At 45.1% G+C, this 16,960-nt stretch overlaps 2 protein-coding genes across 2 annotated transcripts in view; one reads left to right on the forward strand and one right to left on the reverse strand.

Annotated features, from left to right (window-relative positions):
- Nucleotides 1–5,028, forward strand: part of DOCK5 (dedicator of cytokinesis 5) — a 127,061-nt gene extending 122,033 nt beyond the window's left edge. Inside the window, exons 51-52 of the mRNA XM_074939937.1 lie at nucleotides 1,623–1,738; nucleotides 4,009–5,028. Coding sequence (XP_074796038.1) covers nucleotides 1,623–1,738; nucleotides 4,009–4,110 — 218 coding nt within the window. The 3' untranslated portion in view covers nucleotides 4,111–5,028. The remainder of the gene's footprint in view (nucleotides 1–1,622; nucleotides 1,739–4,008) is intronic.
- Nucleotides 5,029–11,188: 6,160 nt separating this feature from the next.
- On the reverse strand, nucleotides 11,189–16,707 carry GNRH1 (gonadotropin releasing hormone 1). The gene is made up of 4 exons (XM_074940043.1): nucleotides 16,618–16,707; nucleotides 15,908–16,049; nucleotides 14,334–14,429; nucleotides 11,189–11,580 (listed from the first exon to the last, which is right to left on the reverse strand). The coding sequence occupies exons 1-4, from the start codon at nucleotides 16,695–16,697 to the stop codon at nucleotides 11,539–11,541; spliced, it is 360 nt and encodes a 119-aa protein (XP_074796144.1). The 5' UTR covers nucleotides 16,698–16,707; the 3' UTR covers nucleotides 11,189–11,538.
- Nucleotides 16,708–16,960: the final 253 nt, after the last annotated feature.

Raw genomic sequence — 16,960 nt, forward strand, 5'->3', positions numbered from 1 at the left:
AATTGGCTCCCCCGCCCAGGGCAGCAGGGCTCGAGTGGGCTCAGGCTTCAGTCCCCCCGCATTCTGGGATCATGTAGTAATTTTTGTTGTCAGAAGCCGGTCACAGTGCAATGAAGTTTGAGAACCCCCTGGAACACAGGCAGTCCTCAGACTTACGACACAATTGGTTCCTGAAAATTGCGTTCTGTGAATCGAAACATCAGCACTCGAACATTCACTCCACTGCAGGACCGAGCGTCGTAAAAGTCGAAACCAATTGTTGTAAGTCAAATCAGGGTGTCAATTCAGAAGCGTCGTAAGTCGAACGTCGTCAAGTCGAGAACTGCCTGCATACCATGTTTTAGTAGAGAGAGCCCGAGAGCTAATGACAGCTTCAGACCAGGGGAGAAAATCTGGTAGGAGAAAGTGTATTGAAAGAGACCCTGACTTTTACCATTCGCCTTATGGACTTTCTCTCTGTGTTACCAAAGGGGCTGAAATAACCCTTCTTAATTGTGTGCAGCCCAATAAATTGAAATTAAACTTCTTCCACGAATAGTTTTTTTTCAACCTACTAGGCCAGACTTTTTTTCATCCAGGCTTTTCAATGAATGGTGTGAACGGATATTGTGAGGTAAATTTCTGAGTGAAACGCCAGTGCAATTATTCGTGGGCACCTGGGGAACGAGAGACTGTCTCTGCAAATCAGGCCCTTTGTATCTAGCATGACAGAGCATGTTCAATTTATAGGGCCTGCTGCTTTTTTCACTCTAAATCAGGAGTGGCCCCAGTGAAGTCGGTGGGGTTAGCGAGAGCCGAATGAATCCAGGACACCTTTTTAACAGGTCTCTGGCTAAAGTCTTGGGCAAAACTTGCACTTTTTGCTGTAAATAAGTGAACTACAAATTCCAGCTGTCTGTGTCGCCCAGCTCCATCTTGTGGCAAAACATTTTATCAGGAGACATAAATTGCTGCCGAAATCTCAGCTGGCAAATTAAAAACGTTTTACCTGTCGAAGAAGGATTTTATCTTAATAGGTAAGGAAAGTGAGACCCTTATGGAGTGCATCCCTTACATAGACAAATATGGGATTTGGCTGGTTCAGATGTAAGCTTTTAGGGTGTGGGTGTGTGGGCGTAAACTTGGTTTAAGTAGAGAAGCCAGATAATTTTAATTGTAATTAGTAGCAGGACTATTTCTCGGGACTTTTTTTTTTTTTTTTTTTGAAGTTTGGATACTTATTTACCCCATCAGAAGGAGTTAACTTCAAAGTGAATGCTGAGGTAAAAGCCTGAGTGGAAAGGAAAGCCCTCTGAACATTTCAGATGTGATAATGGATTCAATTTTCTGTTCCCCCAGGCATGCCTTGTTCACATGGGTTTAGAATCACGTTACGAACATAGAAATCTTCTGGATCTTTTGAAGTTAGGGGAATTACAACTGGGATTTTTCTTTGACCCATCTGTTCAGGTTCATCTGCTAAAATGGTTGGGGACCTGTTAGTTGATTAAAACAAAACAAAACAAAACAAAACATAGGAATAATTTTCCCTTCAAAATTACATGTGGTCAATGCCATTTCCCTCCCACATCCCACCCTCATTTCAGTCTTCTTTGACTTAAGTATCTTTTTATTGCTTCTAGGTTTTCCCTCATTGCAGGCAGATGGATTGGCAACTGCTAACTTCCAGAGCACCCCACCTCCGCCTCCACCCAAGAGCAAACCCTATGAGAATAGCAACTCAAGGAACTCTTCGGAGGTAGGGAAATTGGAACGGACACTGGAACTTTCCCAGTTGCTCTTAGGGTGGTGCTACTTGAAACTTGTCTGATCAGTTTACTGGTTTGCTTCCTGAAACCATAAGAGAGCAAGAAGTTTTCCGCTTAATGGGAAGGCAATCTAGCCAGTCCCTTTCTTCAGCTGAAAAGAACGTGCTTTCCTTGCCTTGGCAAAATCTGCTGTATCCAATGTTTTGTGTTTTCTTGTTACTGAAAACACAAACTAACACGATGACCTGGGAATTTAATAACTATAGTCAGGGTGTAAATATCACCGTACTCTCCACTACTGAAAAAAAAGAAGAAACAGGGAGAACTTCCAGGCCAGGATTTTCAGAAATGACTAATGATTTCTGGGGGCCCAACTTTAGGACACGGGGAAGGAGCCTGATTTTCCCAGGGTGGGTGCTTTTCGCTTTCTGAAAACCGAGGCCCCTGGTATTAAAACTATGGACCAAGATAATTTTCTGGTCTTCATAAGTCATCATCTCACTGTGGCATCGTAATAGTATCTTCAATGTGTACGACTGTAGTGCCTTTTATTGGAAAGCATCTGACAGTGCTTTACAAGGCTAGCTAATATCCATCCTAAGGATCCTTTCACCCTGCACGGAAATGCAGCCTCCTCTGGAGTGGAACACAGCAGCTGTTTAACAATGCCTAGCAACCTTGAATATCCCTTTGAAACAGAAAAGGAAGAACACCCTGTGCAATCAAAGCTGCAGAGAAAGTTTAGAGAGGAGCAGTGTAATACCCGGAGTTGGAATTTGGCCAGTAATACTGAGTTTTTAATACCATTCTTGATTTTAAAAAAAATGAAAATGGGACATTTCGGCTGTGTCTACTGGATGAGCTGGGGTGGGCTTTCTGTGCCCACGTGCACATACTCACACTCGCTCGATGCAGCCACAGTAGCGATAGTGCAGGCATAGCTGAGCTGTGCTGAATACGTCCCCGCTTGTTTCGGCACCTGGCACGCATCAGCCATGTCTTTGCCGCTGCTAGTGTAGAAGTAGCCTTTGAGGCCACGAGTGGATCTGGCCTCAGTTTTACCTCGATTCCAAATGATGGCACCTCTCGCAGGGCTGGGACGTACCCCAGCATCATACTATGGGACGGTTTCAGTTCTGACCTACAGGGCCACCTATGCAATCCCCCAAAACATGTCCTGCTAGGGATGCCTTAGAGGTCTCCTCTGCAAATCCTGACCTAGTCTGACTTGACATAGCTTGAGACATGGGGCAGCGCTGCTGCACAAGGTGGTCTGGCTGCAGGAAACGTGCGAGTGCTGGGAGTTATTGTGCAAGAGGATTAATGAAGAGCTCCCTTTCCCTGAGCCTTATGAGAAAACGGATTACTAACATGCTGTTGCTCACTACATTGTCATTGACCTTGGTCTGCAGCAACGGGACTGACTCAGAGGGCCGTAAGGAGAGACTGTAAAAGTATTTCACCAGAGGGTTTCTGCACATTGCTTTTTAAGTCATAAAGCCCCCACCTAACCCTTCCTTTATTTTCTCTAAATAGTTTGAAATCCAGACAGTTTAGGCTGAGCAAGAGGAGACCACATGGCCTCTTGCTCACCCAGCCTTCTTTCAGGTCTGTCTTATTCCAAATGTTTCCCTTAACAGCTCATGTGCATTGGTTAAAGTAGCTGAAGGGAAAAATCCAAAGAACCCAAGAGTGCAAATTTGTGCAAAACCAAGGGGCAGTCTTTAAAATCCCGTTCCTTGTGCAGGAAGGGTGTGACTTTTGTGCTGGAACTTGTGGCGTGATTCACTGATTCCTTGCACCATGTGCAGTCATTTACAGGAGTGCAAAGAGATGTAAATGCCACCATTCTGACTGGGTAGCATTTTACACCCACTTGGCCCTCGCTGCACCTGTGCAAATGATCACACAAGTTGCAGCTCAATGGAAAATCAGGCCCGCGGTGTTGTTCAGTGGAGTGCACCCATCAGGACAGGTGGTATTTCAAGGCTCCAGCACTGTAGTGTTGTCCCCATTTTGCAGATGGGAAAACTGTGGCACACAGATTTGCTGAAACTCAGACAGCGAGTCAGAGGCAGAACCCAAATGTACTGGTTCCCAGACTTGTGTTCCATCGTCTGGTGCTGAGAAGTTCCATTTGGAGTGGAATTGAAGGATTTGATCCTGAAATAAATAGCCCGGACTGCAGCACCATCTAGACGTCTGTTGCCTGGTAGAGCAGAACTTCTCACCCCTATGGTTATGTGTTTTATCTTCCCAGGTTGCCCCACCACTGCCCAGCAGACGTGAAGTCAAACCTCCCCCTCCGCCTCCGAAAGCAAGAAAGTCCAGCGTCGTCTCTTCGGAGCAGGGATTGCAATAAGGATTCCCTCTGCGTACCCTCTAACACCTTGAGTGAAATGGGCTGCTTTTCTGTTTCTGACGCTCTGGTTCTTTCCAGCCCTAAAGACTGGTGATCCCATCTTCCATTCCCTTCCCTGGGAGTTTTCCCCAGGTAATTCCAAAGTAAGCCACTTGGACTGTATATACTTTGCATTCCCAATCCTCTGATTTTCCTTGCACACATTAAGACACGAAGCCCTATGGAGAACTCGGTGAGCTTTAAAATGGAGGCAGTGTTACCAGAAATCTGAGAGTCGTACCCCAAAAGGGCTTGTCTGTACTGATGGTAGTTCCATAAGTGTAACAGCGTCAGTGCAAACCCCTTGTGCAGAGTTGCCACGTTGGTGTAAAAAAGGATTTGCAGCAGCACTTAAACCGAGGCAAGCCATGTCCATGCAAAACACTTCTTATGCTGCCCCAGCATGTTTGCAGTACAGGTTGATACCTATGCAGCCCCAGCAGTGGGGCGGAGGGTCAAGTGGGAGTAAGGGTGCCCTGATTTGCGTGGAATGGACCAGATTACAGTCATTCCCATCTGTGAAATGCAGCCCCGGGAGACGACGGGTCCTAACATGTGATGTTCCTCCTCAATTCAGGCGGCCTCATGAGGTTCTGAGTGTGTCCTGAGACCTGCTGGGAGCAAAAATGAACATCACCTGCAGGACCGCAATGTCTCTGCTGGTCACCCCGTGTATTAAAGATGAGGGCAGGTTGCTCACACTTGGGCCAACAATGGTGGTAGCTCACTCCCAATGGAGAGTTTGGGTTCACCAACACTGCCTCAGACCTTTGCTTTTGATTCTTGTTTGAATACCGCAAAGCAGGTGATGCTCCGCTTGTGTTGTCCCACCTGCTCAGCCTGTGTGCCCACGGGACACAATACACTACGACATACCCCCCCCCCTTTTTTTTTTTTAAATAATTGAACAATGGTGCAAAAAAGTCCTCTCTCCTGTGGTACTCGTTGCTTTAGCATTAACAGGTTGCAGTTATCAGTATGGGCAGCTCATCAAGAGGACAGAGATTATGTCTCCATTGTGAGGAAAGACCCACGCCGTGGCCACAGCTGGCCCGGGTCAGCTGACTGAAGCTCAGGGGGCTTGGGCTGCGGGGCTATAAGATAACAGTACAGAGGTTCGGGCTGGGGCTGGAGCCTGGGCTCTGGGGGACCCCACGAGTGGGGAGGGTCTCGGAACCCGGGCTCCCAAGCATCTACACTGTTGACGTTAGCAAGTGTGAAAAATCAGCACACTTTTTTGGGGGGGATGGGGGTGGGGGGTTAGTTGTGTATATAAGACAAAGTCCCTGATATCAGGACGTTTGGTCACCCTAGTTGACCTAGGCTCTGAGACTTGGTTTTTATCACAGTATAGATGTACATCTGAATCTCGTAACCCAAGCTCAATAACCATTAGCTTTTCAAATCCCAGTTGAACTTTTGGCCGACAACCTTCCAATCCACGCACTCACAAACACACCCCCTTACTGTACCCTGTTGTTGCAACTCTCCTTGTGCCTTTTGTCTGGGAGCTTCCATTGCGTTCTGCACACAAAACGCTTGGCCTAACTTTTAACAATCACTAAACTCAAATGAGTCGCACCTAGGCCTGAGAGGGACATGAAAGACTGGGCCGTTCACCTTGAAGTTTCTGGTTTCTTGGGTTGCTCCGGTTCCTTGTGGGCTGTGTTTGGTGAATTTGACAATTATGCTGTTTAGGGATATTTTATGGAATTGGTTCTAATTCTTCTCTCTCAATTAGTTATTCCTTTCTTCTGTTGTTTTCAGTGGATGGCAGCAGCATTCTGTTTAATAAGTTTTCACTGCCTGATAGTCTAAATTTTCCCTTCTATAACTTCATTCCATTACTCCTGTTTATACTGCCACTTGCCACCCTAAATAATTCCTTTCTCTGCTTGGTGTCAACATCCTTCAAAAGCATGTAGACCAGTTTTGCGGTCCCTCCCTCAGGGCGTGATCCAGAGACCGCTGGAGTCAATGGGCATCTTTCCATTGAATTTGGCGGGCTTTGGATCAGGCCCTTCGTCATCACTTGTCCCAATAGGTAGGTCATTATCATAACTCTTGTAATCTTTTTTCATAAATCAGTCCCTCCAGCACCCTGCTCATTTTCATCGCTCTGAACTCTGTCCATATTTTTCTGGTCACATGATGATCTGAATAGCTGAGGTCAATTTTAAAATGTGTGCTTGTTCTTTTTAGCTCTGCAAAACAAATGAAAGAACTAGGTGGACTATACTCTGCATTCCCTTTCTCTGTCTCGGTTTGTATATTATGATCATCACCCAAGTATCTTAAGGTATATCTACACTACAATAAAAAGTCCATGGCACCGAGACTCAAAACCTGGGTCAGTTGACATGACCTCCCAGGACTTGGGCTGCAGGGCTAAAAATATCAGTGCAGATGTTTGGGCTGGGAATGTAGCCCGAGCCCAGACTTCGAGGTGCTTCCCACTGTGGGATCTCAAAGCCTGGACTCCAGATCGAGCCCAGTCATCTACGCTGAAATTTTATAGCCCCACAGCCCGAGCCCAAGTCAGCTGATGCAGCCATGCCCTGAGTCTTTATTGCAATGTAAACATACCCTGTGTGACTGGATCAAAAACCCTTCTGCTAAGTTCTGATTGCTGAATCCTTATGCCTCTCGTGATGATTTTGGTTCAGCCCTGTCCTAGCAATGGATCCACCTGCAAATGTGGTGGCAATTCAGATCTGGAGCCAACCTTTGCAAGTGGAGCAGAGCTTTGGTTCGGGACCATCTCTAATTAGAAGGCCAGATCCTCCAGTGGTTTAAATCGTATAGAGCCACTGAAAACACTGCTGAGGATGTGGCCTGCAATATTCAAAACATTTATCGTATTTTTAACATAGGCCATTTCAACATAATTTCTCTTGCTATTGCTATACAAACTAGTTTCATTACCTCATTGAAAAACAAAAGGCCTTTAAGCCTAAGTAAAGCACTGTCCAATAGTACAGCAATCTTATTGTAATTATTTTCATTCAGACTGGAACTAGCCGATCTTCTGTAATATGTTTCTTTGGTGTCTATTTGGATGAAAACAGAAACCTGCAGAAACTGCATTCACTGTGCTGCCCGTATGGCTCCCTAAACAGATTGCATTCATTAAAGGCTCATATCAGATTCACATCACAAAATAAGTTGGAGACATTTTAGAAGTCACACTGCAGTCACATCACATATGCCTACAGCTGTGTTTGCTATAGTGCACACACAACTGTCTTTTGGGCAGCTGCCTTCTCCAGGGAAAGCTTTGAAAACCTTTCTGAACATCTTGACCATATTCCACCCCTGCCTCCAATCCCCAGGGCATCATAGAGATTGTCAGTTCCACATTACATTCTTGGACACAGACATTGCTTGACTTGAAAACCTCAGGGTTTTCTTTTTTTGTTCCTCCCCCCCGCCCCGACTTTTCCTGCCATCCCTGATACACGCGCGCACACAATCCTGAAATCCTTACTCAAAACCCTCACTGAAGTCCATAAGAATTTTGTCTGAGCGAGGACTGTAGGGTCTGGTACAAGTGAATAGCGTGCGTGCATATTTCACCTTGTCTTAATTGTCACTTTTCCAGTCCTCCACCGATCAGTCAGTATCAGCCACATACTTACTTAATTTCCTTGCAAAAGAGGGAATATTCCGAGCACAAAAAGGATGTCATGGTACATTTGCCCTCGCTCTTTATATCAGGCGGAAAGCATGAATGTTTGCAAGAACTACAGCAAGTGGCTTTTCCCACCATGAGTAAGAGAGCTAGGCAGGGATATTGCAGTACTGTCTGGTTCATCTCTAGTTTTATTTCTCTGTGTTTTGATCTACTCCATTAGCCTGGTATATTTTGGATGCTTGCCAACTGTATGTAAGAGGAGAAATGGGCCTGATCAAAAAGCCCAGATTTGAACAACCCTCAAATTTGGAAAGAACTTTGCAGCCTTAACTCTAGAATGAGCCAAACTCAAAACCTCAGTCCAGACACCCCCGAACTTTGGATCCAAATCTGACCTCTAGCAACATTTCCTCCTTCCACCTCTGTTTTAAATTCCTGTTCTTTCCCATTTTTTCAGCCTTGGTACGGAGAGGATTGATGGACAAAGTACCTGGTATGTAAGGGGTTAAAACTCTGCCATCCAGAGATAGCGGCTAACTGTTAGGATTGTCAGCAGTTACTTTCCCTCCTGCTTGTTGTAACTCAACAGCACTAACACCCGAGTTACCAAGCGGCTAAACTAATCACCTAAGGCTAACACAGACAGGAGAGCTGTAGGAAGCTCTGTCTATTGACTCTGAACTTCAAGAAGCTTCAGGCTTTTTTTGTTGCTGTTGTTTTGTGGAGCTGTGGCTGATACAAGCCACATTTTGATTCTTGGCCTTCATTATGGGTTGAGCTCTTAAACAGGTTGTTCCCTGGCACCAACTTGCCTGACAACTTCCTTACGGTTTGCTTTGATGTGTTGGCTGTACAATTCAGGCTTTGCTTCTTGATGGCCTGTCGTCTGGCTAGTTTGAGATTTAGACCTCACTTCTACAGGAGGGGGACAGGACAGCTGGTGCATAAGGAGGATGCGGAGGATTTGAGAGGTACTGTGTATTTCCTTCATCTTTAAACTCTCACTTGAGGATGGGGGCCAATAGTTGGGAGAGGTTTTTTTTTGCCATGTCTTCAATCTGCCTCTAACTTGTGTTAGCCTCTCCTACTCCCTTTCTTCTCGTTAGGTGGAAAACATGCTCATGAATGGAAGTTTGTTTCCTTAGAGGTGTATTGCTGACTGGGCTCAAGGGGTCAGATCCTCAGCTGGTATAATTCAGATTGTCTCTACTGAAGACAAGGGGCAAAATTTTCAAGTATCTAAGTGATTTAGGAGCCTTGTTCCCATTTTCAGAAGAGACAGAGGCGCTTAACTGCCAGATTTTTAAAGGTATTTAGGCATCTAAGGATTAAATCTGTGGGAGCTTGGCATTTCTGAAAATCCCACTAGATACCTATCTGCATCGTTAGGCTCCTAAATAGCTTTGAAAATCTGGTCCTCAGAAACCTAAGTTTCATGGAAAGTAAATGGGACTTAGGCACCTAAATCCATTTTGATAAGGGGAGTTAGGCTTCTAAAATTCTTGGAATGCTTTTGAAAATTTTACCCAGTCTCTCCCAAGGATGACAAAAAAAACAAGCCCCACCACAATATAATCAGTCCACGGCAGAAATGAAAGCTTACTTCTGCGCTGACCGTAACCGTTAAAAAACCCAAACCTGGAAACCAAAAATCCAGTCTGCATTGAAATATATACGTAATCTCACTTCCTAGCTACACTGTTCAAAATGAGTGTTAGGTTTCGAGTCCCAGAACCTTTTAAATCCCGATTGGCAGTTTTCCTAAAAGATCTGCTTTAGTTCGGACAAGAATTATTTTAGGGAAGTTCCCTGGCGTGCATTATACAGGAGGTCCGACTAGATGATCACAATGGTCCCTTCTGGCCTTGCTAGTCTATTCACATTTTTTCCACTGAGAAATTTGTGTGACCCTTGCTTTTTGGGTGCTTTTTAATTAAAATTTGTAATGCCAGGATAAATTTGATTTAAAATATTACAGGTTCTTATCCATGCCTGGGGGAGAAATGGGCACTTTTCCCTTTCAGTGGATTATTAGATTAGGAAAGGAGGTTGACTCAAATGAAAACTGTTCTGGGCGCAGCAGTGGCAGACAATGCAGCCGTGCCTATCGAGGAGGAGTGGAATATTTGCGTCTAATAAACTTTCCTACTTTGTGCCAGCCAGCATACCTTCCACAAATGAACCGTGAGTTAGACTTGTAGTGATAATGTAGGATTCATTGCTCCAGACTTACTGTCCTTATTTATTTTTATAATTGTAAATGGAAATATTAAAAAGACTGATATGTCTGTAATTTAACTGTAATTTTTTTTTTTGGGGGGGGGGGGGGTAGTGAAAACATTCCTGACTACGGCTGGTTCCCTGTTTCCATCCCAACTGTTTGTTAAAAGCTGTTCTATCATATATATGTCACTGTTTTCATTTCCAGCAACAGCTGTAGACCAAACTATGTAACTGCCCCGCAAGAACCTCCCTCTAAGATTCCAGGGGAACCTGAAAACACCTGAGTAACATGGTCAAACTGATCTCCTGACATTAAAGGGAGTGACTTTCAAATGCACACGCCCAGTGTTGGCCTAACTCGGGCCAGGTCTACACTACACACTTCAGTGTAACTACGTCGCTCAGGGGTGTGAAAAATCCACACCCCTGAGCAATGAAGTTATATGGCCCATATAGACAGCACTATGTCAGCAGGGGAGTTTCTCCTGCCAACGTAGCTACCACCTCTGGCAGACGTGGAGAAACGAAGCTGATGCGTGAGCTCTCTCCTGTTGGCTTAGAACATCTTCACAGTGCCACAGAGGGGTAGCTGCACTGTTTGTTTGTAGTATAGACTTGCCCTCAGCTTCCATTGTGTCCCACTAGTGTAATAGCCTAATGAGAACTGAGTTAAGATCATAATGCCACATACCGTTAACATATACAGATGATATTGGCCTGATCTGTCTCCCTGTATGTGTTACTTAATGATATTGGTATTATGACCACTTAATACCAGCAGTAGGGGATATGTTCCTCTTGAATGCCGGGGAAACTTATTTTTATGTTGCGGCATAACATGACCAGGTTGATTCCTTGGAGGTACTTGACTTGATTATTTAAGTTTTTAAAACCACTGTGGGGTGCAAGTAGCTTCATATCCCCCTGCAGCTGACTCACCCATACACACAGCTTTTCAACTGGTTCTGAAGACAGGGCCAGAGCCAAGCTTTGGAAAAGGGATTCTGTGCCTCTGATTAAATAGCATATTATTTACTGAGACTGTAAAGCAAGGTGTATAAATGTACGTGTTTGGAAAACAGTGTGTTTACGGTTGTAAAGTTTGTAAATATTTTTTTAAATAAATGTAGACTGAGCAAACCGGGGAAAAAACACCCTAAATGTCTTCCATGCATGGACTTGTGAAATTGTGTGTTGTTTAATAGTAGGTAACTTAGATGTATTACACTAATGTCCAGAGGCCCCAACAAACATAACGGGCCCATTTTGCTAGACACTGTACACGTGAAAAGTCACACAGCAGGTCAGTGGCAAGTAGAACCCAAGTCTCTTGTAGCCCAGTCCATTGCCCCAAGCGGTCATTTATCTTATACTCCACCCAAAATTTTTTTCCCAACATCTCTGTGTGGTTTTTGTATTTGAACATTTATGCACATGACACTGTAATCTAAACAGAAGGCAGACCTTAAAGTTAAATCATTGCTTTGAAATGTTACAGTAACGGGTCCTTTATTCCATTTGCCTTCATGAATTCAGATCTTCTTTCGCTCCGCTTCTCCTTCAATCAGACCTGCCTGTAACACACATTGTATAATTTTGATATTTAAAAAAAAAAAAGGAAAAAATTACTCGGTTTGGAATTTTAAGGCCAGGTGTCATACTAAAATATTCTGCATGGAAGGTCTCCGTCAGGAAGAGGGCTAGAACCACACAAATCTCAACTAAGTAGATCTCTGCCACCTGCTCATGCAGGTGAGAGTGCAGTCCACCATACCTTACGTTTATAATAGTTCCTTTCATCCCACTCCTCCGTCTAGCACAGGGGTTCGAGACTCTCTGGGGGTCGCGAGCTGTCAGCCTCCACCCCAAACCCTGCTTTACCTCCAGCATTGAAAATGGCGTTTAATAAAGTGTTTTTCATTTATAAGGGGGGGTCGCACTCCGAGGCGTGCTATGTGAAAGGCGTCACCAGTACAGAAGTTTGAGAACCACTCATCTAGCAGTTTGCCCACCCCTGAAATGCAACATGGACTATTTAACACGGAATAGCAACAGCAGCTTAGGACAAGTAGTGAAGAAGTGTCATTTGAAGTAGCAATATGTTAAGTGTCCCTCTACAAATTTAGCCTTTGACCAGACTACCAGAGCTAAAATCTTACTTTCTGCTACGCATATCTCTGGACTGTCACAGCACCACTTCCTGCAGGATCTAGTCTGCCATTCAGGTACTGATCTACCTTGCCACGTCTATTATTCTTGAAGCCTGAGATTCTATTGATATAGTCTAGGGAACTATACTGTCTTTCTCCCAAACTATAATAGGTAAGTACTTTATAGGACTCCCATTACTAAGGTATGCAAGCACCTCACAAGCTTTAAGGTATTTATCCTCAACTCCCCTGGGAGGTAGGAAAATGTGGTTATCCCCATTTTACAAAGACACTGAGTCCCAGCTTTTCAAAGGTATAGAGGTGCTTTCAAAAGAGCCTACATGTCTCATTCCCATTGAAAATCCCACTAGGTGCCTGGCTGCTTCCACAGGGCCAGATTTTAAAGGAATTTAGGCACTGAAGTGGCTTGCCAAAGCTCCCACAGGAAGTGTGGCAGAGCATGGAGTTGAATCCCATTCTGATTCTCATGCTAACCCACGAACCACTGGCCTATCCTTCCGTCTCACTCTGTTCTGTAAATATAGGATCTAGAGAATAAAGTCTGGTATCAATACAACTAATTGACAGCCTCAGAAGTCAACGATTGAATTGCATAGAGCAGTGGTCTGCAGACATTTTATTTTGCACGCCCCCCATTTACCCCTGTGTGTGCCCTCCCCCTACTCTTTGGGGACCTCTGGCAAAGAGAGATTGCTCTACCCTTTAGCATATAGGTGTATTTCCTCTGGGAAACCATTGAGATTAGCCTCCCTGAAAATGGTCCCCCCCCCCCCGTCTGGATACACTCATTTTTGCGTGAATCACCTTGCTTTCCACTAGCTGGTTGCAAAACATCCCTTTAGCAACTGCAACAATTGGTTACATGGGAAAGTTATACAGGGGAGAGACTGAATGTAGTTTGTGTCATTCAGCAGCTGGAAATGAGGAGCCAGCACCAAATGAGCAGGCTGCTCACTGCAGACCGTAGCAAGTGTGCTGTGGACAATTGGTGGGCCACTGGCCACAGCGTGTATGACACATACTACAGGAGAAGCAGATACATAACAGTTAAGGCATAAATTCTTGAGCTTCTGCATTAAACCCTTCTTTTATCATACCATGTAAGATTGCAAAGATATTTTAAAAGTAATTTTGGGTTGGCAAACCTGAAAATCCAATTAGTGAGCCTTCACCTATGAGAAAGAAAGGAAAGGACTTCCTCCTAGATGGGTAAGAAGCATTCAAATGACTCACTGGCTGCTCTTTCCGCTTCCCCGATAAAGGTTTTCACAGGAGAAAGATCCTTGTGTTAATATTTCCAGAAATCATTATTCATTATTTGTATTGGAGTAGAGGCGAGGAGGCCCAGCCACAGGCCAGGACCCCATTGTGCTAGGTACTATAAAAAAAATCCCTGCCCTGAAGAGTTCACAATCTAAGTAATTTGAACATACAGTTCCCATTTGAAGTCAAAGCATACTTAGGTACACATCTGCAAAGTCAGAGTTTGGCCCCTATGTTCGGCAAACCTCTGAGCACTGCAACTTTCCAGGGCCGTCTCCTAGCTGAGGTTGGCATTTGTTCAGTCAGTTGATTGAAGGAAAGAGTTAGTGGGTAAATGGGAAGGCCAAGATTTTCAAACAGGACTAGTGATTTTGATTGCCTCAGTATTTAGGTGCCTTTCCTGAGACATCTCAAAAGGCTCTGATTTTCAGACAGTGCTGAGCATCTGTCCTATTTAAAGTACGGGTTGGACACATGAAAACGAGGCACAGAAAACCCCTCGTCATGTCTGAAAACCTTTGCCCAAAATTCTAGGTTGGACACTAGACTTCTTTGCCCTTGCCGGTCGGGGCTCTGCTGGTCTGTTCATTAAGGTTCTGCTATTTTTGCTTTGGAGCTTGTACCGGAATAAGCACTCCACAGTGAGTGCACATTAGAGGGAGCAGCATCCATATGGCCTGATTCTTCAGCTGGCAGAGTTACGCTGTGGGATTAACAAACTATGAATGCTGCATAGAATTGGGATGAAGGTAAAATTTATCTGACTTTGATTTTATTTTCTCAGTTGGTGCAGAGACAGAGCCAGCATTGCTAAGCACCAACACCCTCCCCCCCCCCTCCAAAAAAAAGTGGGCCTTTGAGTTTCCATCATAATAAATCAAAGCTTTACTTACCAGAGCTCCCTTCAGACCACCAAGCATAGAGCGCTGATGTGGGCCAGTGCATTCGAAATGCTGCAGTTCACCTATTTTTTCCATTTCACTAGCAAGCTGAATTAGAAGAGGATACAAGTCTCATGGAAAGAGAATCTTCTGCTAGCGGCCTACACTACTATGCTAGATGGACATGCTTTTCTACTTCAAATTCACCATTCTCCCTCCCACTACAGAGAACCAGTGTTATCCCACTTTTGTTATGGTACGTTTCAGAAATGCTCCTGAAAGTATAGATGAATCACAGAAGTTAGAAGGCTCCGACAAATGGAAACGGCGGACAAAGGCTTTCAGGTCTGGTTACTAGTTTGAATCCAAGTGAATAGCCAACATGTGACTGTAGCAGGGCAGTTACCCCACTCCTGAGAGAAAAGGCTCAGCTGATTGGGGAAGCAGCCACACCTGGCCCTGTTATAAAGGCTCAGGGAGGAGCTAGGTCCCTCTCTTGAGCTGTGGAGAGAGCCCGACCTAGCTGCTGGGGAGAAAACAATACCTGGAGCAGAGCTGGGGCACTCCAGCCAGGCCACTCCCCAGACTGAGGACTTGGTAAAGGCCTATGCAGGTACAGGGGCTGGGAGGTGCAGCCCAGAGATAGGCAGAGGCAGCTGGTCCGACCTCCTTGCCAACGATGAGTGGCCATGACACGCTACAGTTTGCCCCAGTGAGCGGGGGCTAGATGATGACTGGCAGGAGCCACTGAGGCAAGGTGGGGCTAGAGGGTTGGGGGTTCCCCTGGGAGGGGAGACCCAGACTGTGGGTTACTGCTGGGGGCAGAACCCCAAGCTAAAGGGGCACCGGGGTGCGAGAGGGACATGGAGCCAGTAGCAGGCGAGATACCAGCCTGCAGAAGGCGCTCCATACGCTGGAAAAGAGCTAATTCCCAGACGACTGGCAAGAGGCGCCGCACTGGCGAGGCTTCGCTTCGCTACAGTGCCCAGTTACCAGTGGGCAGCTGTTCCTTGTCCTCCCTGAGCTCAAGTGGAGCGAGTGTTGCCATCACAAAATAGCTGATTGGAATCTTAGCTGACAAAATAGCAGAGAAGTTACGGACTGGCTGAAACTGGAAACTCTCGTTCTTAGAGGCGTTCCCTCCCATCAAACATGAGATGCTCCGATTTTAAAATAAAACACACAGCAGTGCTTAGACAGGTAGGGGAAGCTGCCACTGTCTCTCTTCTATTGCTAGAACTGGGTCTCCAGGGCTGTCAAGCTGGCCTCTTTCACTAAAATGAAAATTTTCCAAAAAGTTTTTAAAAATGTATTAGATGTCTGCACTGCAATTATCCACCCACAGCTGGCCAGCGGGAGCTGGCTCAGGCTCAGGGCTATGCAACTGCAATGTAGACAGCTGGGCTCAGGTGTCTATACTGCAGTTTTATAGCCCACAATCCTTCAGCTGACGGGAATCCATGGGTGATTAATTGCAGTGTAGACATACCTTTAGATTCTCAGGCTGCTATTCTGCTCTCATCCCCCAGAGGGCATGTGAGGAAAGGTACAATGAATAAAGTGTCATTTTAAAACCAAGAACCTACCTCTTGGAATGATTCTACCAGATTTTCAGCATCCCGCTTTCCTCCTGGTTGCAGGCCATAAGACCAGTGTTGAGCCAAGCAAATCTCCACAGACAGAATAAACAGGAGGAAACTTACAAAGAGCTTCATGGTCTTCTCTATTCTACCAGAAAGCAAAATATAAAGGCAAAAATAGTACAGGGACTGAACAAAGATGGGGGCGGGGGGTACGCTATAAAAAGACAAATTGCACCTATACTTGCAAACAGCTGCTGAGAATCCATGGGTCACAAATCCCCCCACCCACCGCACACCCGATTATTCAATAATCAGTTTAGTGTATTGGGGTTATGGCTCAATTCTTTTACTACAAAACCATGCCCATATTTGTATTTCCGAAATGCATCTTAAATTCTAGCCCAATGCACCTGAAATCCAGCTGTAGCTCAAGCGTATTTCTAAAAGATCTGGATGTGCTCAACTCCAGGATTAAGGGTTAGCCCGTTATAAAGAGAAGGGCCATCTGCACTATTTGGATACCTCCCCAGAGTTTCAGGAGCGTCTAGAGCCCAGGGTTTTGGTGCAGGCCATTGCAACTGATCCATTCAATTTAATCAGTTTCTCTTCTAATACCTCAGTCCTTGAAGAATGCCCTGCAGTCTTTCCCAGTCAAGTATCTAGACACACCGAGTGTGCAAAATGCAATGGATGGTCTGGTTCAAGTACATTACCTGCTTGATGAGAGGAGCTGCTGAACGAATAATTCCAACTCTGCTTCTTCAGAGAATATCCTACCTGTTGTACCTGTCATCTTGCTTTTTATATACACGTATCTTCTCCTAATACTGAAGCTTTCCCTGCAGGTGACAATTTAGTGGTCTCATGTGGACTGTAATTTTGTTCTTAAATTTGCTATAGCGTACCAGAAGTGAAGCATGTAATTGGAACGCCCCGGGTGTAGCTATTAAATTCAGCTGAGTGTTGTCACTAAGAGCCATAAACAGTCTTTCTTTTAAGAAGCCATAAATCGGAGGTTCCCTAGGGGAAAATCCTCATTTTTCTTTTCAATGGCTC

This window comes from Natator depressus, chromosome 26 (genome assembly GCF_965152275.1).
Source record: "Natator depressus isolate rNatDep1 chromosome 26, rNatDep2.hap1, whole genome shotgun sequence".
Taxonomy (NCBI): domain Eukaryota; kingdom Metazoa; phylum Chordata; order Testudines; family Cheloniidae; genus Natator; species Natator depressus.